Here is a 23,496-nt window from a genome sequence, read left to right as displayed (position 1 = left end):
TCAAGCTATCCCTGTGCAGTCGACCATTCCTGACCTGTTTACCTGTGTGCCCTCCCCTGCCCTGGTGTCAAGTTCCCAGGATGACCCTTCCCTTGTTTAAAAGTTGCCCTCCCCTGCCCCCGAGGCCAAGCAGCAGGGCTCATTGGAGAACGAGCCGGATGACACCTGAGAGCCAGGATCTGGTTGGGACTCGGACTGTGACTGAAAGCCAGGCCCATTGCTGCAGGGCAGGACTCCAGCTCAGTCCTAGCCAGCAACTCAGGCCAGGACCAAGGAGGGCAGAGCCTCTGGAGTGGAGGGAACTTTGGGGTGTGAATAGCGGCCTGTCCGATGTGGTGGTGGTACTGTGTTAACTGAGCTAGCTTCTGTTCCGGGGGCCCCGTGGCTGCAGCGGATGTAAGCTAGGAAGCATTCCGAGTCTCCAGCCCCTGCCCCACTTCTGCTTTTGCTCTCCGCTCCCCCCACCCCAGCCCCCCTCTATAGTCCCAAGATGGCGGCTGCTCCATGAAAGCACTTGGCCTCTGTTACATGCTAAAGCCCTGACCATCTGCCATTCCCAGGTCCACGCTGTGGAGGGCACATACCCATCTGCCTGTTTTCCTTTCCCCTTCCCTCCGCTGTCCTGCCTGGGAAATTCCTGCTCCCCTCCCCTCAAAACACCTGTTCCTCATCTCAAAATGGTGGCTGGCAGCATTCCTCAGCCATAGCCTCTTTACCACCCCCGCCCACAGCAAAGTCAAATAATGAAAATCCGGGGTATGGGGCTCTGCATGTTGGTATGCTGTAGCTCCATGTATTTCAGCACCTATCTCAAAAAAAGGGAGCCCTTCCCCTCCTGAAATTCTCTCGCTGGTCATCCTAGGTCTGCAGAGTGACCGCCTTCCTCTGATCCAAGCCCAGAAACGGCACTGCCCAGTGTGGGGCGGATCCAGGAACTGCTCCTCTGGTACCAATTGCTCAGTGTCCTCCTCTTCTTCCTCACCTTTGGCCCGCCACCGCTGAATCTCCTCCTGCTGCTGCCGCCACATCGGGCGCTCGGCGGTGAGCAGTCTACACAGCCAAATGTGTCCGGCTGTGAGTTCTGAAATACAGCCCACGCAGCTTCTATGTACTTGGGGCTGTCATCACAATGGGAGCATTGCTGCGTCCATGCTGGCCAACAGGAATCTGAAAATGGTGCTAGCCCACCCGCAAAGGAAACGGGGCGGTGAAGACATGGGAGTTTTCAAAAGTTTGAAGCCACCTGACTTCCCACAGTTCACAGCGAAAACAATCCCAGGATGCACCCTGCTGTGCAGTGATGCAGAAGACCACATTATACCCTGCAAGAATCATAGAAGTGTTAGACTGGAAGGGACCTCGAGAAGTCATCTAATCTAGTTCCCTGCATTCAAGGCAGGACTGAGTAATAACTAGACCATTTCTGACAGGTGTTTGAATAACCTGTTCTTAAGTTCCTCCAATGAAAGAGATCCCACAACCTCCCTACGCAATTTGTTCCAGTGCTTCACCACCCTGATGGTTTAGGAAGCTTTTCCTAATGTCCAACCTAAATCTCCCTTGCTGCAATTTAAGCCCATTGCTTCTTGAATGCAACACCCTCAGTGCACAACAAGCTGCTGCTGTGGGTACATGCGATGCAAACTGAAAAACCCAACAGGCGTTCCGTATGCACGCTACTGGTACAGCTTACATACAGCACTTTATCAGACACACTGCAAAAAGCTTTTCATTTCCCACCCCATCATCCCATATCCCCTCCTTCCCCATGTAGACAAGACCACAGATTACCACTTCATTTTAGAAGGTTACGTTATAGCCTAGGGTAGCAGCACACATTATATTGTGCAGCCATGACGGGCAGGGAAATTTTGGCCAAGGGTTCTAGGGCAAACTGCTATTTTTTGTTAAGTGCCTTGAGGTCTTTAACATTCATAGAGAACAGACCCCAGGCTTTTCAAGTCATATCTTAAAGGCCCACACAGGAAACTCAACCTTTCCCCCTTGTAAGGACAATGGGTGGAGTCCACCTTGCTGAAGTGTGAACCAGAGTCTTCCATGGAGGCCAGATATTTCCACCCAGGAGATGATGACTTAATGGTGTAGACATCAGGCTTAAAAGAAATAGGAATCAGGCTTGTCCTTTCTTATGGACAACTGGTTACCAGCCCTAATTCTGCTGGCCTGACCAGATGTGTGAATGCTGCCAAAGGGAACACACTTGTGAATGGTGGACACAGGGAGCAATAGCAAGCACTGAGCTAGGGATGGGGTAGAGAGTAACTGGGCAGGAAAGCCAAACAGAATGGGAGACCCAGGGGGGAAATCTCAGGACTGTTTACAGAGCTGCACTGTTTCTTGCTGGGAGCGTGGAATGCGCTCTTAAGCCACAGGCCATAAGGTCTCAGTACTATAGTAGAGGTGGAAGTGTTATTGCCTGCGGTCAGCACACTGAGCGCCTCCCTAACCCCCGGCACACTCACCGAATGCCAGAGATGGGCTCTCACCTTGTATTCATTTTTCTTCTTTTCCCATCCCCTCATGCCATATAGGATTGTCCTCCTCCATACTTCAGCAGTAACCAGCGGCTGGTGGGACCCCAATCAGGAGCACAGCAATTGGAGAGCTCTGCCGAGAATCCTGGGGTGCAGGTGAGGGTACGGTGTTTTCCCTGGTGGGGTGGGTAAGAGTGCTTTGGGGAGAGGGCTGTTGTATTAATTTTGATGGAATACATGGGCCCAGAGAATCAACAGTCTTAACGTGACCCTGTTGCTGCCCCAACATTAAAGTTTTAAACAGCATTCCGGGTGTGATATACAAAGAGCTCCGTCTGCTTAGTACCACGGCAAACACACCATTACAAATCTTTTTAACCCTTTATTAAAGATACAGAAAAGGAAAAACGGTGACATTTGCAATGTAAAGAACTAAGCGAGGCTTCCATTTTAACACCATCCCTTGTTCCCTTTCCCCTTAGCCACAGACAGGTTTTGGAAGGACCCCCTCCTATTTATGATAGCCTTTGAGGTGGTATGAATGATGATCATAACTGGAGCTGTTAAAGTCTGATCCGATTTTCCTGAAAGACACAACAAGATAAACACACACCAGAGGGGGGAGGAAAAACCTAACAAAGCTAGAAAAGGCAGTCATCCGGGTCCCTCTCACATCAGGACAGTTTTCAGGGTCAGGACAAGGCAGGCCCAACGGTGTAATGTGGATCTTGGAGTCCCAGGAGAAGGTGGAGGTTGCAGCGTGATGGTAAAGCTCACTTCCTGTCCACCCATCTTCAGCCAACAGTCGTCAGCAGACAGCTTCTGATTTCCCTCCCAAAGTCTTTGTCTTTTAAGGACCCCAAAAGGGAGTGATGGGCAGAATAGTCTATCCTCTCATTATTCAGCAATTAGGCCTAATTTCCAACACACCAATTTTGGCTCATTGATTTCCAGTCCCACACCCTTCTTGTGTGCCAGGCATGATCTTAACACGGTCCTTGTAGGCCTTTTTGTTTGTACCAGTTCAGCCTGTTTCCCTTTTGCACCTTTTCCCAGCAACTCTCATGGGTTATTGTGGTATTTTATGCACTTTACTAACTTCTTACACTTGAATTTACAATTAGGGTAAATTCCTAGGCCCAGTTATTACAACCGGGCAGCAAAGAGATCATGTCATATAGTGGAAGATGCTTTGGGTATGGAGGCCGGGGGAATCTTGGGGTGCAGGGGAGGGTATTTGGGTGTGGGGCAATTCCTGGGTGTAGGATCTGGATAAAATCCCCTTAGACGTGGGTGCAGGATGCCAGAGAGAATGGTCCTATTACAAAAATGATTTGGGCATGAAGCTCCGGACAGAATCTCCTTGGTGTGGGTGCTGCAGGCCTGGGGTTGCAGTGAGAACTCTGGGGCACCATCATCATGGGGTGCTGGTGTAGGTGCGTTAGACACAGGGCTCCACAGACAGTCTCTGGGGGGGTACTCTAAGCGTCGGCATCCTGAACAGAATTCCTGGGCTGAGGCATGCTGGGCCATGGAGTTCCCAGCAGACTAGGGGCGCTGATGGACTCGGACAGTCATATGACCTGTTTCCATGCTGGGCGGCATTGGGTATTTCTAGGGAGATGAACTATTCTGCGTTGGGCCCCCCAGCAGCTATCAGCTCCCTCCATGGGAGCAGCTGCGCTTGCCAAGCTACGAGAGCGTGCGGAAGAAGGATCGGCAGCGGGAGATCCATCAGCTGATTGCCGAGAGGTTTGGACTGTGGGTGGACCCCTCCCAGGAGGTGAGTGGAAAGCTGCTTCAGCTGCCAAAATCCTGCCTCCAACTGTCTAGAAGCACAGCAGTGGTGCCATCTTGTAGGCCTTCCCCCAGCATTCTGCCGTGCAGTAGCAGAGGCCTCTGTTCTGTCTCTGAGGTTGCATTTCTCTCTGGGAAAGGCACACCTGGGTTCCAGGAAATTCCCTGTGGTTACATTTCTACAGGTTAATGATTGATCCCTCCCAGTGCATCTGCAGAGCACTAGGAGAGGGGACAGGGCTGCAGGTCTGAACCATCTGTTTGAAGATGGGAATGTGACTTCAGGATCTAACAGGATTCCAAGTCCTCCTTTCCCCCTCTCCTTATGCTGGCAGCCCTCCTCGCTGCTGCTACTGTTGAATGTCTCTTTCCCCTGCCTGGGCTTGTTCATAAGTTATTGGATTGTGAGGCTTTGCCTGGTGCTCACCTTCCAACCCTTAAGCCTCCCGCTCAGTAGACTAGTGAAAAGCAGGTGTTCTGTCTGAAGTGTCCACATCCAGCTGAGGTGAGCCCTGGGGCAGCACCCCAGGCAGGATAAGTCTGCTGTACCAAATGGCATCGGTTCAGTCTTTCCGCACCCAGGGTTGACTGGGGCAGACTGGAAATCTGAGACTCTTATAATACAGTGGGATTCCTCGGCTGACTTCCTTCCTTTAAAGGTTGAGCCATTAAGCCTGTCTCCAAAAAAGAATCAGTGCAGTTGACCCTATAACAACATTTAGCCCTGCCTCCCAAGGGCAGGTTACATGTGCAGTGCATTACATGCACTTACTAAACCTCCTAGCACCTTCTGAGGCAGAGAACCTGAGGCACAGAGAAGGTAAGGGCCTTGTCTCAGAGGGAGATGGGGGTAGAGCGGGAGTTCCGGCTCCTAGCTCTGTACCACGCACCTTGCCTCAGACTGATTTTCTGTGCAAAAGTGGAGATGTTTTAAACACTTAAGCCCAGATCCCCACAGGTATTTAGGCTCCTAACTCCTCCTGATTTCAGCAGGAGCTAGGGGCCTAAATACCTTTCAGGATATGGGCCACAGATACCACAGTGAGGTGTGTATAAAAACCTGAGTAGTCAGCTCTGGCTTATGCTTATAAATATAAGCAACAGTTGGCATTAAATGCCCAGAAACTTATAGGTGGGGGAGGGGCATATGTAGTGGCTAATCTTATTTTAACAGGAAATTAATAGTTTCACTGGGAAGGTTTCCTGAGGAAAGGTTTTTAAGGGGAACGCTGACAGATCCCTGAACTTACCAGCAAACGCCATAGCTGGGGGTGAGGAGACAGGCCCTAAGAGTGGGTGGGATGGGCTGTAATAGCTGCATTGGATTTCCACCATAACTCTTTAGAAACTGCCGTTGGCCTATAATCTCCTCCTGCACACTTATCTAGTTGGCAACGTGAAAAGTGCTGCTGTTCTAAGAAGAGTTTAATGGATGGCCCAGAGTATTTAATTTCAGAGCTGTGGCAATGGTGTGAAAGAACTCACGTAAACCTGTTCTATAACATGGGGTAATCTTCGCCACTGTGTTTCTGATCAGTGTAATAATGGATTCCTCTTTCCTCTCAAATAGCTGCCACCTCCCTATGAGCAAGCCCTAAGGCATCCTCCAGCCCTCCCAGGAACTGGAGCAGTGTCAGAGTTACCAGATGGACACAGATTGCTGGACACATTCCAGGCTTCCATCAGCTACCAAACTCAAAGGAACACAGCTGTGTAGAACGGGAATCAACCCTGGAACACCTCTCCTTCCTTCTGTGGCAAGGACAGCAGGGCCTGTGATGTCTCTCCCTTCCGGCGGGGCAGAGTGGAACTTCATGCCTTCATTCAGTCACACAAGCAGCTGAGAACCACTTGTGCAAATCACAGGCAAAGCAGTGGACATTTTCCATCAACTCACTCCCCTACAAGAACGAAGGTGGAGTGAATACCAGGATCGATTTAGCAGCCATCTCTCTCCCAGAAACAGTGAACTAAAACCTGAGGGGATTTCTGCTCCACCATTTTCACTCTAGTAACCTTATCTTAACCAAAGACCAAAATAATCCTCAGCCATTTCTGTTGTATTTGAGGGGGCAGAGCAAAGGTGATGGTCCACTCAGCCAAGGACTGTCTCTGGAGGAAAGGCAGGGAGCTGTTTCACTGTAACATACACCTCTGTGAGGCTGCAGCAGCTACTGTCTCACACTCAATTAAATCTCAGAAGCTAGGCCTCTCGTCCTCAAATGCTTTATCTTATCTACTTCTTATGTTAAAACATTTACCTTATGAGGTACCAGCGGGAATCCTGACCTGCAAGTGACAGAATTAATATATTTGTACTAGAGCTGCTATCAGCAAATCATAGCTCCATGCTCCACATTCCTCGGGGATTTAAAACGCTACGTGGCGGAAGGCTTGTCAGTTCCGACAAGATAAAGGTTCACCAAGGGCTAGGACTCGTGGAGCAACTTGCTGTACAATCCCAAAATGCTGTAAACAAAGGCAGAGAACAGCTGCATTTCAGAACAGCATGAGCTGTTTGCCACAACGGGCAGCTGGGAAAGAGTTAATGTAACCACAGGGGACTTCACCCTGAAAGGTGCCAGGGTAGAACCATGCTGATGACAACCTAAATTACTCAGTTCCCCTTCATAAACAAATGGCTATTTGAATTCTGGAAATCGGATCATCTAATTTCCCTAGTGCTGATGTAATTGCAACTCTCAGATGTTCAATTACTTTTTTGTATTTCAGGACAAACTTTTAAAATGTTGTTTACAATGTTGTAGATAAAACACGGCCAGTCAGATCACAAGATGTCTGCTGTGTGACCAAGTGCTGCAGCCTGACAAGACTGAAGTTTTGTTGTTTGAATTACATTTCTTTCACCCTTCAGCTGATGAGTATGATGCTCTCACAGACTTCTTCACCCAGTTGGGAGTTACACGCTTTTTTTGTGGGGGGTGGTTCCAAGAAAGGAAAGGAAAATTCTCTTCTGCAGTATGTGGAACCTAAACACAACAGTATAGTGCCAGTGCCTGAGAACCAGGAAGTGAAAATAACTAGGGACAAAAATAAAACCAACCAGTTTAGGTTTACGTCCAAGGTAAGTGAAAGTGCAAAATATAATTAGCATGAAGGACTCCCTAAAAAAAATGATTTGACGTTTACTAAAGAGGCAGAAGGCAAGGATAAGGATTTTTTTTTAAAGGCCCACTATGCTAGAAATTATAGGAACAGAAGTTTAACACCTTCTACTATTAAAATCAAACATTTTCAAAGTCAGCTGGCCTTATTTTGTCACTGGTTCCCCTGCCCTTGCACAATGCTGTAACATGAGCATTACAAACATGAGGGACTCAAAATCCAGACAAATTGCTTTAGAATGAAACTTTAGAAAGTCATGAAAATATTTCTGTTGACTGTAGGGTTTTATTTTTGGCCACAATGTGGCAGTTTCCCTTTTGAATATGCTCATCATGGCAGGATTGGACATGGCCATAATTCTAAAACTATTTTATGATTAATTCAGAAAAACATTTTATTCTCATTCTCTGAAGCTGTCTTTTGGACAGGGAGCTCCTAGAGTTTCCTCTGCTACCTAGAGGACAGGAGTTTTACAACAAAACTTCTTGCGAAGATGCAGGCTTCACGCAGTACAACCAGAGCTCACCGTGTGAGCAGAGCTGGTTGTTTGTCTCCCTAGACTTTCCCCTCAGATGATAACTACAAACAGTGGAGACAGCTCCTTCTGGTACTTGTTCGTGCCAATAAACTGTAGTGCTGGGAACCCAGTAACTCCTTGCATGCAGGTTTATAACTGTTATCAATATGCTGCAAATTCTTTCATTAAGAGGAGGGGGAGAGACAACAAGGATTCAATACAGCCTCTGATCCCCACCACAATTTGCTCCCGCCTATTAGAAACAATGCTTATAGTTAGCACACACCAAAAGGCATCATCGTTAGACTGACTCAGTAACTCCTGAGTAATGATCCTGATGCTGGAGCCTTCAGCAATCTTGAGCCTCAGTTTCCCCATGTCTCATGGGAATTGCTGCTTTCCTATTTCACACGTTATGAGAATTCATGTTTGTAAATGTCTGAAGATGTGATTATCATCATCCCGGTTTTACCAATGAGGAAACTGGGGCAGAAGTTGAGGCCCAATGCTGCAGAGTGAGTTGGTGCCAAAGCTGGGATTAGAACTCAGGTTCCCAGTCTTGGACTGACTGACTGACTGACTCCCTCCCACACCCCACAATTCCCTTTCCGGAATTCCCAGTGTACATCAGGTGCAGTTAGGACAGGAGCCGTTCCAAGGAATGCTGAGAATAAAAATGGCCGTACCTAGAACTGGATAATTCCTGTGCAGAAATTGCAGTATATCTGGCTGGATTGGAGCACAGCTGTCCAGAAGGGAAAGGCAGCTTTGCTGAGCCCTTTTTGTTTTACATTTATTCCACGAACACCCTCACGCTGTTAGAGAATCCCAGAACATTTATTGGATATATATTTCTACAAAAAACTTCAAGGTAGTCCGGGTTACCTTGTAACTCTCAAATTTACACCCAGTGAGTTCCAGGAGCAGGAAACTGGAGTCGCCAACAAGTCATTTCAGAGCTAGAGGAGTCCTCCAGACATCTTTTTGATTGAGTACCACATCTGCCAAGGTGATCAGTCATTACTGCATGAGGCAGCAGAGCCTCAGAGCATGGTGACTAGCTTGAAGCTCCCCACTTCTTTGGTGGGGACAATGTTGATGAAGGTTTTGTAAAGCACCACTCCTTTTGGTAGACGACAGATCACTTCCCTGCTCTCTTGGCTGCGGGGTGGTGGCACATAGACCTCCTTGGTGAATCGCACAATCCCATCCTCCAGAGCATAGAGAGTCTTGTTACAACCCATCCCCACCTGGAAGAGATGAACAGTATCGTGTTAGAAAGGGAAGGTGGTGTTTAGGTCACTATGTATCATTTAACCAAGTGGACCAAGCCACTAGTCTGATGGCCTGGCTTCAGCAATGGCCAGTACCTGATATTTCAAAGGAAGGCAATACACACAACACACTCAGGGAACTGCAGACAATTCTGCACACTGTGGGGGTGGGGAGGATTATTCTAATCTTGAAGCATGAGAACTGATTCCCTTAACTTCATGTGCAAAACTTTCAATAGTAATAGTCAAAATTCTCCAGTTGTTTACTAAATCTGGCTCATGCACTGACATGGTTTTGAATGAACTGTAGAAAGCGTTTGGTAATGAAACAATGATTTCAGGGTTCTATTGAATGCACCTGAGGAAACAGGGAAGAGCCTTGCTAGAGCTAAGGCTGGATTCTGCACTTCGCTGTGGAGAGCTATAATAGATGAAAAAGTAACTCACATGAGCCCCTGGATGCCAGCGTATCATCCGTTGGGTGGCTAATGTATTGCCTGCATGAACAAAGGAACCTGCAACAGAGAGAGATGGATTCAGATTACAAAAGAAGCATCTCTATAGCCTGAGTGCTGGCAGAATGAGAACTGCTCAAGGGCTCACAAAGCCAGCATTGGTTGGGATGTTTCCTAGGGAGGAATTATCCCAAACTCTAAAAACATTTGAAGTAAGAATGCTCCTACCAGGGAATACAGGGCAGTTGATAAGCAATGGCAAAAAGCAGTTTTAGCCTTTGAAAAGATCAGTTTGAGGGCACAAGGCATTTTCTGTTTGCTGCAGGCATTTTTTTTATTGCCTTTTACATCAGTTTTTTCCATCAGCAAACCCACCCTAATTGTTAGGCACTCAGTTACAGGCATCTGTACTTTGGCTTCTACTAAGCCTCATAATTCTCCTCTTTATCAATACTTGAAATGCCCAGCTTCTGAGCACAGTGTGAGGGGAAAGGGCACTTAACTTATCAGGTGCCCCCTAGGGTGTTCCTCCTCCCAGATTCCCCAGAGACAAGTTAAATTAGAACCAAGGCATGTTTCTTATTGGTAATTTCAATTTCCTGCACGTAGGCAGATCTGGAAGCGAGCTTGTGTTACTCTAGCCTCCTGCTGGCTACTCTCACAATGGTGGTTATGTACGCAGTGTTGTTGTAGCCAATGGTGGTTAAACCTTCAGGTTTCTTTCTTTTGCAAAGAGTTACAAACAACCCCTCCCACCTGAGCTCTGAAACACACAGCAGTTTCACGTGTAACAGTCCCTGATAACCAGGCAACAGGGGAGGGCACGTTCCAGAGCATATAAAGCAGCGGGCCAGACTGACTAACCGACCTTCTGTTTTCTTATAGCCATAGTGTTTCCCGGGACTGTGGCCACCAAGATTTTTTGAGCTGCCCCCACTCTTCTTGGATGCACATCGCACCACAACCGCAGTCACCTGCGGAGCAGCCAGAACTGTATTCGAAGGAAGAAAAATAAAAAAAGTTTTAAAAAAGTAATATCTACAACAATGAATTCAAAATGGACAAATATTTACATTTCCTTTTAAATCAGGACAAAAATTAATTCAAAGCCCAGTCATGTCATTTCAAAACAAATGTTAAAGCCAAAGACAGAAAAAAGCCCTTGGAATAAATGTATAACAACGATAATTCATATTTAACCCATTGTATCTCTCCTGCACACAACCAAGTCGCACTTCAGAAAGCATCCCGCTACCTAAATGGAGTAGCAGAACTCTAAGCAGTGCATCTAAATGCAAACATTCTGCTATTAGTTGTGGCCATGCACTTTAAATCCTGAGCTACACAAACAGTTACAGAAAACAGTCAGTGTAGCCAACTGATACGAGCACAGCACTGAAATTCAGGACACTTGGAGTTTATCTTCCACTAACTCACTCAGTGAACTTGAGACAAGTCACAAATATTGTATGCCCCAGTTTTCCCCATCTGTGAAATGGGTATGAATACTTAATCTCAAATTGTGAGGTTTAGTTAGTGTCTGTAAAAATGCACAGTTTCATGATCAAGACCCTAATACAGGACAGTATTTAATTGCTGTCCTGAATCGGGATAAATTTAAGCACATGCCCTAGTAGCCAAGGCCTGGGTTTAAAAAATAAAGTTGTTACAGTAAGTGATTCGTCTTTCTCCTTCTTAGAACATGTCGCCTTTTCACATCACAAAGTTCTTCCATTAAAAACCAAATATACAAAATCCATTGTCAATAAATACATTCAAACATTTAAAATCAAGGAAGTCTGACCCTTTTGTGAATTCTACTTCATAAGAAGTGTCCTGGATATAATTAGTTCTTTTTCAAACAATCAACAGCCAGTTTCCCTTTACTCTAAATCCTTCTATTCAGATGTCTAAGTAGTGTGTTACTGAACCGTGGTTGCCACAAGTGTCTCATTTCCTTATTCAAAAATAGCAATAGCACATTATAACACATACTTTGCAAATCACAAAGATTTGGGGGGAGGATGTCTTTATAAAGAACAATGTATTACATTTGTTTAGAATACATTAAGTAAAAGAAAGGGGCTGTGACTTAGAGAAATAGCAGCGGAATGGGGAAAGAAAATAATGGGATTATAGAGCTCCTGGCAGAGTATTTTTACTAGATTGGGATTAAATTTAATCCTTATCTAAGAAACTAACTACCTTTGTTTGATCTCCAATGTAATTATTTTATATTTTAAATCATACTGTGCACTGGTACAGTATCTCATGTGAGGACATCAAAGCACTTTACAAATATCAGTTAAAACCACATCACATCAAGTGTAGTAGGAAAGTATTTACATTTTATAGATGGGTAAACTAAAACACAAAGCTTAAGGGATTTGCTCAAACTCACTATGAACTGGTGACAGAATTCAGAAGTTTTGAGCCCCTCCTGGAGAATGCCCTGTCAGCAGCTCTCTGTTTTTTATTAGGAGAGGATTTTAAGCTTGAGCACCACTGCTGACTGTAAATGGAGCAGCACAGCACAGAGAGAGTGGCAGTCTCACAAATGAGCAGATCCCCACGTTATTTAGGTTTAGTTTGCTTCATTTTGGTCAAAACCAGCCTCTTAAACTCCATGTGAAACCCAAACAGCAGTCAGTGCACATCACAGACACACAGAAAATGAAACTACAAGTCATTGGTCTGACTTCCAGCCATCTCATTTGCCCCAGGCTTGCCCTCATAGTAACAGCAGCGAAGGTTCCATGGCCTCTTATGAAAAATTCTGAGACTCAATCACGTGATGTGGTGGTTGGAAATGTGTGTGAAATCTCCTGGGTGAAACAATGCCAGGCCCCCTACTTCAAAAAAATTTCCAGTCCAATACACCATCTTCTTCCTCCAAGTCCCTGTTTTCTTCCACTTTAGCCCAGCGCCTATCAACCCAGTACAGTTCCCTTTCCATAATATTTGACGGACTCTCCCCTAGGTGGCTTCTCTACCAGGCAGCTGTCCCTCAAACTGCAATAGAGACTGGTGTCCTATTGCCTCTGGCTATAAGATGGTGAGTTGAAAGTTTACAGGGGGCTTTTTTCTTTTTGTTGGGGGGGGATGGGGCCCTGCAGTGAAAATTGGTTTTAGAGGCCTGCTCAAAAATGTTAAGATCAGCCTCCAGCCTAAGGCCAAGCTGGCTGCTGCATACTAAAGCAGTTGTTGCACCACTGAGCCCCCACCCCCGTAAATCCTGTGGTCCCTGCTACAAAAGGAACTTCCCTCCTGTGTCTACCAGCCAGTGGACATGGGGGACACACTATACAATCCCCTGTTGGCCACTCCAGGAGCGCAAAAGAGGCGGTGGTGACGTTCATGCTGCTGCTCTATCAAAAGGAAGCCCTGCAGCTGCTGCAACCCTATGGTCCGTACCTCCTCAGATCCAGCTTTGAATCTGAACAGGGAGCTCACATTTGAGAGCGAAACTAGCAGCCACTCCCTGATCCAGGCTTCCTATAGCCAAAGCTTCCTAACCCCAGCTGACCAACTCCTCCACCTGACTTGCCCCACATGTTAAGCAGGGGAGACCATCCATTTTAAGAACCAGTGGCCCCATCTGACCTCCTAGCCCAAAACCAGTTTCAAAGAGAAATGGAGATTAGGAAGTGGGCATGCTGTGGATGGCAGGGAGGGAAAGGGGCAACAGACTTTTTTAAATGAGAACTCGGATTTTCCTTTTGGGGCACAAAGGCTGCTACGTTAAAGGGCCCACCTGAACCCATTCCAATTCATCAGTTAACAGTAAAAAAAAATAAACCTGACCTGGTGCAGAAGGATTCCCTACTACACACTATTCAAGAGGCCAATGAGTGTAAAACCAAAGTAACTCCACTGAAGTCAATATGCAACCAGGGATACGTAACATATGCCTACTTCCTCCCATGTCAGATCTTATGTACGTTGGGCCAGCTCTACTCTCAGGTAGACAGATGTAAGAACCAGAGTAACTTCAGTGACTTCACTAGTTCTAATGATGTCACTGGCAGCAGAACGAGCCCAACCCATAAGAACTGCCATGGGTAGATGTGCATGGCATAGAGATTTCAATGTCCCATACATGGCAGAACGATATACTTTTATTAGTACTATTAGCTCATCAGACTACTCTAACTTCAGATGCTCTGCTAGGGATCAGGGCATGATACAGAACTCTAGACAGAGTGCTCAATGGGCAAAAAAGGGGTAGCTAAAGAGAGAGGGAAGGAAGGGGGACAATGGCTGTTAATAATACCTAGCTCTTCTATAGTGCTTTTTATCCACTGACCTCAAAGTGCTTTACAAAGGTATCTGGCACCTATGGGCACATGTACAACCTTGTCGCTAGATCACAGCTGGTACCCAGTCCACAACTACCTCTCTGTGCCACCCTTCCTGAGATCATCCACGTTTTCGACTTTCATTGGCCCCAGCATCACTTCTGAAGGCCTAGGCAGCCTCCCGTTAGGCTGTAACCACTACACACCTGTGACACAAAGAGATGGCGCCACAACAGCCCCCCTGCCCGCTTCTGGTACTACGAGCCCACAGGCTAGTGAGCGGGCTCGGGGGCTCACGGCCTTCCACACACACAAGGGCGGCGGGCGCACCCGGGGAAAGGGCGATTTCCTACCCCCGCCTGGGCTGCACTTAGATCAGGGTGGGCGAGGCCCCCCCAGCCCCCTGAGTCCCCCCCCGCTGCCTCGCCCCAGACGGACCCCGCCTCTAACTCTCCGCTTCCCAGGGCCAAGCCCTGCCCCCAGCCCCGTCTCCCCCAGGTCTCTCCTCCCGGGTGCGGACGCGCTCCCCTCCCCCGCGACTCACGCAGCCTGTTCACCGCCACCAAGCCCCGCAGTCGCCCCAGCTCCGCCATCTTCCTGCACCACTGCTTCCGCTTCCGGGGGGGACGGCTTCCGCTTCCGGCGCAAGATTTCCGGTCAAAGACGGAGAGGAGGCGGAGGCGGCCGGTTTCAATGTGAGGGCGGGGCCAGAGCAAAGGCCGCGGCCAAGACTCGGACGCCTGGGTTCTCTCCGCGGGGGTCTGTGGGCGTGGGGAGACGGCGGCACGGACCCTCCCCGGGTCGCCTCAGCGGGCGGGCGGCTCCCTCGGCCATCGCCTCTCCGCGGACTTGGGCCCCTGTGTCCCCCCAGCCCGCCTCGGGGGTATCCTGCGCTCACGGGGAACCCGCCCTGGCGGCTCGTGCCGGGGGGAGAGGCCCCTCCTGGCCGTCAATTGGCGTATTGCTCTGGGTCTTGAAGCCCGAGATCTAGTCGCACCTCTCTGCGGAATTAGGTTGTGGCTGGTCAGGAAGTTACCCGGCCCCTTCAGGGTCCCCGCCACAGCCTGGGGACTGTCTGTAGCCGGCTCCTCATTGCTCTGCTTCCCGTTCCTAGATGCTGCGTGCAGCTCGTTAGAAGGCACTGACTGACCACGATGTCCTTGGAGTCGGATGAGGGCGACGTCGAGGACCTGCCAAACTTCACTTTCCTAAAGCAACAGCCTCCTGCGGTAAAAAGCAGCAGCAGCCGCCGCTGGCAGCCTCCTTCAGAGGAGAGAGTTGTGGTGGTCTGCAGCTCTGACTCTGAGGAGTCCTCTCCTCCTTCCCCGGGGTTGGAAAAGTTCCCTGGCAGCCAGGATTCAGACCGAGCCAGCTCTTGTAAGGATGTGATTGCAAGGCTAAGCAGCGAGAGTGAGGAGGAAGAGGAGATAATCCCCTTGTCTGAAAGGCTAAGGGGGAAATTGGTGAACAACAAGTCCTCCAAAACTAGTATTTTGCTTTCTGAGGCCCAGCAACTGAGTAGCTGTGATGCAGTGTGTAAAGCTAGCGGTACTGTGCTCCATCAGAACTATGAACAAGATGTTACTGACTGCAGAGAACAGTTGCTGCCAAAGGCTTCTGACACCCAGACAAGAACCCCTGGCTTATCCTGGGAAGTGTCAGATAGTGACCAAGATGATGCCATACAGGATTCCAAGAGGATACCTTTGCACCAGCCTCTAGTTTGTCTGTCAGACTCTCCAGCCCGGAGTAGCAGGTCTCTGGTGGCACAGGCAAGTTCAGAAATGTCCCCTCCTCAGAAGAAGTCAAAACACAGCCAGGAGGAGAGAGAGAGGGCTCGTCAGGCTGTGTTGCAGAGGAGGAGAGAGCGGGAAGTGCAGAAGGGGCAGCGGGAGCAGGAGCGAGAGAGGAAAAAGGCACTTGCCAATATGCTGAAGGCCCAGCGACCAGAAGAGTGCCTGAAATACATAACAGTGGTGCTGGATCCAGGTAGCATTCCTTACCTTTTTTTTCAGCCTTGAATTAAATGACAGCCCTCATTGTGGACCCCTGACCTTTGCACCCATCTCAGTTCTCTTACAGGTAGAAGGTGGTGGGCAAGTCCTTAGTGCTTTGCAGTCCATGAACTGTGGCTGTGTGATTGAGAGTCAGGCTGTTCCCTGTAGCATCACCTGGAGGAGGAGGAGGGCTGGGTCATCTCAGGTAGGGGACCACAATGTCTGAAGTTTACACCTTTTTCTTCCTCTTTGCTTAGCACGTGGGGTTGTGTTGCCTGGTGATCTGCAGTTACTGGTGGTAGCCTTGTGTCTGTCTGTGAGCTACTGAGAGAATCTTAAAATGAGACTGACTTATTTTTGGTCTTTCCCTGGCATGCAAAACTTCATTTCCCACTTGTTCTCACTAGCTCTTCTTCTCCATACTATCAGGTATCAGGGGATAGCCGTGTTAGTCTGTATCCACAAAAATAACAAGGATACAGTAACAATAAGGGGGCACCTTAAAGACAGATTTATTTGAGCATAAGCTTTCGTGGTAAAAAAACCCCACTTCTGGTTTTTACCCATGAAAGCTTATGCTCAAATAAATCTGTTAGTCTTTAAGGTGTCACCGGACTCCTTGTTGTTTCTCCATACTGTGTAACTAAAAACTCCAAGACTTACCTTTCCCATCTCATCTCTTTTCCAGTCCCAGTAACTCTGGCTACTTTCTTCTCAATCTTCCTCTGAGCCACCTTTATCATTTCTGAAGGAAGATTTGTTTCCTCTGTTTGGAGTGCCACAGAATTCTGCTCCCAGATGTACCTGTCTTTGTTTCTTATTTCTGTGATCCCACCCCCAGGTTTAACCTTTGGCATTATTTCTAGTGAGATAACACCCATTTCTACACCTGATTTGACACTGTCTAACTGCTTGCTATGGTTCTGTCAGCTCCTGGTTGACTTTACTGCTGAATGCTTCAGAAATTAGTCTTCCTCCTGCGTTAAAACTCCTTTAGTGATTTCAGAGACGTGGAATAAACCTGGACCATAAGCCTTGGTTGCCAGGGCAGAAATCTTGGAATGTTATCTTTCATCTGAACTCTTTCTGTTTTGCCTCTCCCTTGAGACAGTGCCAGTCCTTGTCTTGGCCTTACTCCTCTGAAATGCTTAACTGCACCTTTATTCCCATTCTGGATTATTCTAAATCCCTCTCTTATGGTCTTCTTAAATCTCAGCTATGCTCTAGCCAGACTACTTTTCCTCCCAGAAGTGGAACCGTTACATCCCCATCCTCCATGCTACCTTTGCGGACTTCTTTTCCATCTTTGAATTCAATTTGAAATTCCTTTGCTGGTATTCAGACTTATCCATAGACATTCTCTCCACAGAACTTCTGACCTTGTGCCCATCTACTTCCCCAATCACTCACTCCTCTCTCTTGTTCTCATCCCTCTCCAGAAGGGTAGCTGTTGTTCACTTTGATCTGGAACTTGTTCCCCTCACTCCAGGCCACTGTCCCACTTCCCCTTGTTGAGTCTTTCCTACTAGTGACTCTCTGTAACACAGATTGATACGATCTATTAATCCTATATAAACACCATGAATTGTCCATGTCCTCAAACCCTTCTTTCTGCTGAGCTCTCTTAATGTTCTCCACTTTGGTGTCACGTTTCTCTGCTCTCTACAGCCACACTGGTCTCTTGCTGTTCCCAGCCTTTTGCATGCTCTTGCTCTCAGATTACTAATAAACTGATGCCGCATGTGCACTATAAAACTCATCAGCAGTCTGAGTAACTCTGCCCTTCTGCCTCCTTTTAGTGACCGTGGCAATGAGCAGGAGCATCAACTTAAGGGAGATGGGTCATTAACAAGCTCTCAGACTGAAATGTTTCATCTGTGGCTAAAACACTGGATATACGTGAAGCTAGGATCAGAATAGGATCGCTTTCATAAATACCTTGAATTCAGTACGTATTCAACTCTGGGCAGGTTGAAGAAGGCAACTGGATAGAAGAACCCAATATCCTGGTTCTGCTTCGCCTGGAGGATTTTGTATCCATGATCTACGGTTACAGGCAGGTGAGGCTGCTCGTGGTTTCTGTGTGCTGTCCAAACGTGCCTTGCTCAAACAGTTGGGTTACCCATTTCTCTTTTTACAGCAGTTTGTTTTGGAGTCTTAAGGCAAATAATAATTTTCCTGTTTTAAAACCATATGAATGTCCAATGTTGTCAAGCCTTCCGAACTGGCGAAATGGAACCTCCCGCTCTCACTCGCCTGCCCCATTGCTGCTGTATTGGAAGAAGGCCTTGGGAATGCAGACATTTCTCTGCATGTTGAGGGGTTTGACTTAACTGCAGCGCTGGCACCTGAGACTTCAGTTCTGCAAGTGGATCGGCATGTGCAAACCCTTACATCTGCACAGTTCCAGTTGCAGGATTGGGGCCTGAGGTTGCTCTTTGCTAGTGTTGTCCTGGACTGCATGGTTCAAAGGGGGTTTAAATGCTATTTTCTGGCTCTCGTTGCAGGAAGTCCAGGGTGGCACAGAAGGACCGAAAGAGACTTTACGGAGCTTCGTAGCTTGTGTCATGGAGAGAGCTCCTAGGAAAACTCTAGCGCTGGCTGTAGTTGAACTAGAAAAATATTTCAGGTTAGAATTCTTCCTTCAGAGATTTCTATGCTGTTTCTTGCAGGATAAGTGCTGGCAATGGCCACAGCTAGAATGCCATAGGTGTTCTGCATCATTACTTGTATTTCCTGCTGGCGTAGGCTGAAACATAAAAAACAGCCGGAAGAGCCTCTGTAACCAGAGTTCCGTCACTGTTTTATACAGCATCTCCTACTGGGGACAGCTGGTAACTGTGAGCTCCCCAGCAGCCTGCACTCCTGCACCATTTCTACAATGCCTTCTGCTGGCACTGGAGCAGATGAGGACTCCTGGGCTATTCTTTCTCTTCTCAGATCTCACAAAGTTCAGTCCCGGAAGAAGCTGCGGCAGGCAGTGCTGAATGGAAGCCAAGTAGAAGGACAAAGGAAACGGAAAAAACGGAAGGAAAAGGGGGATTCTGGCCCAGAGCTGTCCAGGGTGGAAGTGGAAGAAGTGGGTAAACTTGGAGCATTGTTCTCCTTTCCTGGCTCTCTCGATGATTTAGCATTTTACCTGAGTAGACCCACTCTGTGGTGAGGGGAATTCAACACTCTTTAATACGTGAGTTTGTGGGTAGAACCTTTCAGCCTCAGCTCTCTACCATAGGCAAAGAGGAACTGACCTGAACATATCTAATAGAAACAGGATAGGCCCAGGGATTCTGATGTTAGGGAGAATCAGGTACTTGGTTTTTTGTCTCTTTTGGCTGTGTTGTGTCTAGGTGCATTCTCTCACACTCTCCTTGCTGCTAGAGAGGCAGCCTGAATGAGATGGAGACTTTCATCTGTGATTAGTTGCTAGAGGACTCTAATGCTGCACGTGCATCCCATCTCCCTGGAGACCAGGGTGTCTCCTCCATGTCAATTCCAGATGTCATTCCCTTTTTGTACATCTCTGATGTAACACCCATCATTCTTCACAGCCCAGTGGATAACCCTAACCAGAGTGTGTGCAGTAGGTGACAATGAACACTGGATGGGGTAAATGGTGCAAAACGGGCCTGTCCATGGAGACGTTAATCTGCTGCAACTGAAATTGCAATAAATTGGCATGCAGCACGTTTTTCTAAAGAGCAACTTGAGAGGCAATGGATAGAACATCCCAAACTATCTTTTAATGCTTCAAACTAGCCATTCCTAAGTGGGTGAGCTGGCTGACTGGAGGCAGCCTCCTTGTTCTACAGTAGGTTGCAATAAGGGACTGGGGCAGTGTCCCAAAAACACCTTGCCACCTCTGATGCTAAGTGCTATGAAGGCCCCTGTCGCGCCACAATCTTGTATGTGTTGTTTGGTTTCTTGATCAACTGTGGCTGTTTTCAGAGGCTTGTTGGGTTCGTGTCCCCTCCCAAAACATCCCCTAAATGTTTGACCTAGGCAAAAAGGGTAGGGATTGGACCTGAGGCTGGTGTGTGCTGAGGGAGAGGGGGATGAGTCACCTCACTCACTTTTGGGCCCTATCATGTCTACAGGCATTGGTGGATCTGCAGCTTCACACAGGAGTCCAGGTTCGAATCCTTGAGAGTTGGAAGGAACTTGGAGACTTTGCCAGTATGTTCACCAAAGCTGTAGCTGAAGCACCATTCAAGTGAGTGAGCATATGGGATTTATTTTTTAAGCTAACTTGCTTTTGGAGATATCCTCAGGAGAGGCCTCATTTCCATGAGTATTGGAGGGGAATATACAGCCTTACTTCAGTGCTACACAGTATAGTACTTTCTTCACTGCAAAAAAGAGGGTGTGTTCTTAACTCAAGTTAGCTAACTTAGGTTCAACTAGCAGTGAAGACACAATGGCTCCGCTTTAACTTGGGTAAGCAGCATGAGTTAAAGCCTGTAGGGCAGCCTGGGGTTGAACTTGTGTTGCTAACCTGAGTTAAAAGCTGAGTTGCAGTGTCTTTGTTGCTACTTTAACCTGAGTTAAGAATACACTTTTTTCACAGTGAGGAGACATCCTCAAAGACCAGGCAGTACTGAGCAGCCACTGATGAGGTGCCTTAAAACCAACAACGTTAGTGCCTCTTGCATTGAAACAGGTGGTGCATTGGGCTACAGCCCCTAGAGCTTGTTTCTCCTCCTCAGTGTTGGAGTCTGATTTGAGAGAGGGTGTCAAGCAAAGATCTTCTTTTCAATCTGTGTTTGGAGGTGGAAAGGGGATATAAAGAAGGAGGGCTGTGCCCTCTAGCTGGATTCAGTCACTACAGCACCAGCTTTTATGCTTCACCTGAAAATATTTGTGATTTGAGAGATGTCACTGGGGCAGAATCCCCGTTTAGTAGATGATCATAAGACACACTGTTGTAATTATGTTCTCACAGGTCATTCCCCAGCAATGTAAAGTTGAACCCCATACTAGCACACTCATCACAGCAGCTTCACTGTCTGTCTCACAATAACATCCATGAAAACACACACACCTTTAAAATGCTTTTCTATGCTGCTTATAACATCTCTTCGACAGCTTGCATTCTGTTTCCCCAGATTGCATGTGCATTGGTTTGTTGCAGGGTTGCTCATAGTGCTGGGCCATTAGTATCAAGAGTAAAAAGCACAGATTATTTGGGCCAGTGTCTGCCCTACACCCAGTTCCTTTTGTGCTGCCGAAAGGGGGCCTGAGGCTGCTCTTGCTAAGAGGAATCCCTGGGTAGCACAAAGCCAGTATAGCTGCCTCTGTGCCCTTTGTTATAGCCAGCCTGCTTCTAATGTGCCACACTCTCTGGTTATTTTCCACCTAAATAAAAGGATCTTGCTAACACTTGTATGGCAGGTAAGTCAGATTTTGCACATCTACCTTGATACTATTGATCTCTCTAATTCGCTGCTGGATATGAGGCTTCCCTGCTCTGTGGCCATTGTTTCTCTCTCCAGTTATCATCTGTTGAGAGATGCAAAAGATAAGTTTTGTGATTGTTTTGTTCACCTTCCCTTCTGTGCCCTCTGCAGGCAAGAGCGAGAGAAGACTGGCTTCTCCTTCTACCTGGAGAGTGAGTGGTGTAGGGGAGTGAAGGTGGACCGCTCAGGGAAGGGACTCTCGCAGGTTTGGAAGAGGCAGATCCAACAGTTCAATCGGGTCAGTCTGGAGATGGCCAGCGCCATTGTAGCCGCATACCCTTCTCCTCTGCTTCTGGATCAGGTAAGGGTGATCTACGGTTTTTGATACAATTGTGCACACACAGCTACTAATGCAAAGAATGTTACTTGTGTTAAATAACTTCACAGAGATTAATTCTGAGATATTGATCCCATGTCAGCTTAGAATACTTTGTTTGAAACACCCAGTCCCGTCATAGCAAACACTTTGTACTTCCATAGCGCCTTTCATTGGTGGCTCTCAAAACACTTCCAAAGGTGGCCCTTATCCCCATTTTACAGAAGAGAAAAGTGAGGCACAGATTGTAACCCAGCCCCAGCACTCCAATGAGATAGTGACAGAGCCAGGAATAAAACTCCAGTCTCCTACTTCCTCTGCTCTAAGCATTAGATTGCAAGTGAGGGAGATGCTGACAACAAGAAGGGGAGCTGTTTTTATAGGACACCAGAGTAATCTGTGGAAAAACTGGGACTGCTTGATAGGGTCTTTTCCTGTTCACTCCTCCTCTTCCCCCCCCCCCCCCCAAAAAAAAAAAAAAAAAAAAAAGAATATTTGAAATAGTTAGTGGTAGTTCATAAGGAACCTTCCCTTGTGCTTCTGGGAGGAGGTATCTTGAGCCTGAATGTTTCAGACGTGAGGCACGTCTGTGTATGAAAATTTAATCTGGAATAAAGCAGGGCGTGAATTTAAAGCAGACTGACTATTCCTGATTAATCAACGTGTGGATGCTTTGATCCACTTCTAAAGTGGATTAAACTAATTTGGAATAAGAGCATCTACACTTGAATGCAAGTGATGGAAGAAATGACTTCTCTGCATCCATTAGCTTTGGCAGAAGGTCACAGACTGGCATTCAGAGCAGAATGAAGCTATTGAGAGGAGATCTGTCTTACTGAAGTTCATACCCTCACTTGCTTGAATAAGTGTTCCCCTTGCAGAGAGTGAAAATGAATCTCCAGTCCTGCATAAGTAAAGCAGCGCTGGCTGTTCTAGATGTATCCAGGCTGCACGTTTCTTTCTGTTGCAGTTGTGTTCATGGCACAGTCCTTAACAGTGCACATAGTCTGTATGTATTGAATTCCTGCTGACAGTGGGTGCTGCTTCTTGGCTACCAAGTGAGGTCTGGTGGGAGAACTGATGAAAGGAGTGTAAAACATGAAAGGCTGAAGCAGTGAAGGAGCCCTTCCCCTCTGTCCTTTTGAGGACAAAGGAACGTGACAATGGATGAAATCACCATTCCTTTGTACTGTTTTTAGGCTTATTGTAGATGCCTTTCAGAGCGGGAGCAACAGAACATGCTCGCTGACATACCTGTGCGCCGTGGCAATGGTGTAACTGCCACGTCGCGGCGGATTGGACCAGAACTCTCCAAACGGATTTACCTGCAGATGACCTCACACCATCCTGATCTCTCTTTGGATGTCACGGGCTAGCCCAAGAGAACATGGATTTTACTGGTTGCCTGGTTAAACATATTCATCTCCCTTCTAGGAAGAAAAGTGTATTAACTAATAAATGGAATCATGGGTCTTGCTTGTAAAGACTTGAAATCTCCTGTTTTTGAAGCCTGCAATGGAGAACACCTGCCCTGGGGCACAAGGATGCCTGAAGTGCTCTACAGGTGGTGTTTTCAGAAGATACTGCAATGTTTTCCTTAGCCAAGGTGCTGTGCTACTGCCCTCAAGTGCAGTAGTGATAGTTTCTTTCTGTCTGTGATAAATTGTATTTTCTGTCCTGGGAATAAATTTTCTCTACTCTTTGAAGTAGGAGGTTTGCTCTAGGCCCTATTAGGATTGCTGTACAGGGCCAGCTCTCCTCTACATGA

At 47.3% G+C, this 23,496-nt stretch overlaps 3 protein-coding genes across 5 annotated transcripts in view; 2 read left to right on the top strand and 1 right to left on the bottom strand.

The window, feature by feature from the left end:
• Positions 1-11,339, top strand: part of LOC125621249 (uncharacterized) — a 19,423-nt gene extending 8,084 nt beyond the window's left edge. The window contains exons 3-5 of the mRNA XM_048817943.2: positions 2,553-2,651; positions 4,114-4,278; positions 5,863-11,339. Of these exons, the coding sequence (XP_048673900.1) occupies positions 2,553-2,651; positions 4,114-4,278; positions 5,863-6,009 (411 nt within the window). The 3' untranslated portion in view covers positions 6,010-11,339. The remainder of the gene's footprint in view (positions 1-2,552; positions 2,652-4,113; positions 4,279-5,862) is intronic.
• MRPL27 (mitochondrial ribosomal protein L27) lies at positions 8,754-14,611 on the bottom strand. The gene is made up of 4 exons (XM_048817944.2): positions 14,507-14,611; positions 10,533-10,655; positions 9,657-9,724; positions 8,754-9,185 (listed from the first exon to the last, which is right to left on the bottom strand). The coding sequence occupies exons 1-4, from the start codon at positions 14,553-14,555 to the stop codon at positions 8,979-8,981; spliced, it is 447 nt and encodes a 148-aa protein (XP_048673901.1). The 5' UTR covers positions 14,556-14,611; the 3' UTR covers positions 8,754-8,978.
• Positions 14,592-23,496, top strand: EME1 (essential meiotic structure-specific endonuclease 1). Of its 3 annotated transcripts, none has more exons than XM_048817939.2 (9): positions 14,592-14,657; positions 15,077-15,951; positions 16,034-16,164; positions 17,930-18,019; positions 18,467-18,588; positions 18,900-19,038; positions 20,054-20,169; positions 21,524-21,713; positions 22,928-23,496. In XM_048817939.2, the coding sequence occupies exons 2-9, from the start codon at positions 15,117-15,119 to the stop codon at positions 23,102-23,104; spliced, it is 1,800 nt and encodes a 599-aa protein (XP_048673896.2). In that variant the 5' UTR covers positions 14,592-14,657; positions 15,077-15,116; the 3' UTR covers positions 23,105-23,496. The 3 variants fall into 3 exon arrangements, with proteins under 3 accessions (XP_048673896.2, XP_048673897.2, XP_048673895.2); XM_048817940.2 differs by lacking the exon at positions 14,592-14,657 and adding an exon at positions 14,659-14,975; XM_048817938.2 differs by lacking the exon at positions 14,592-14,657 and having other exon boundaries at positions 14,659-15,951.

Source organism: Caretta caretta, chromosome 14 (assembly GCF_965140235.1).
Source record: "Caretta caretta isolate rCarCar2 chromosome 14, rCarCar1.hap1, whole genome shotgun sequence".
In the NCBI taxonomy this organism is placed as follows: domain Eukaryota; kingdom Metazoa; phylum Chordata; order Testudines; family Cheloniidae; genus Caretta; species Caretta caretta.
Note: the sequence above shows the minus strand (reverse complement) of the source record. Positions and strands in the feature narration are given on the sequence as shown.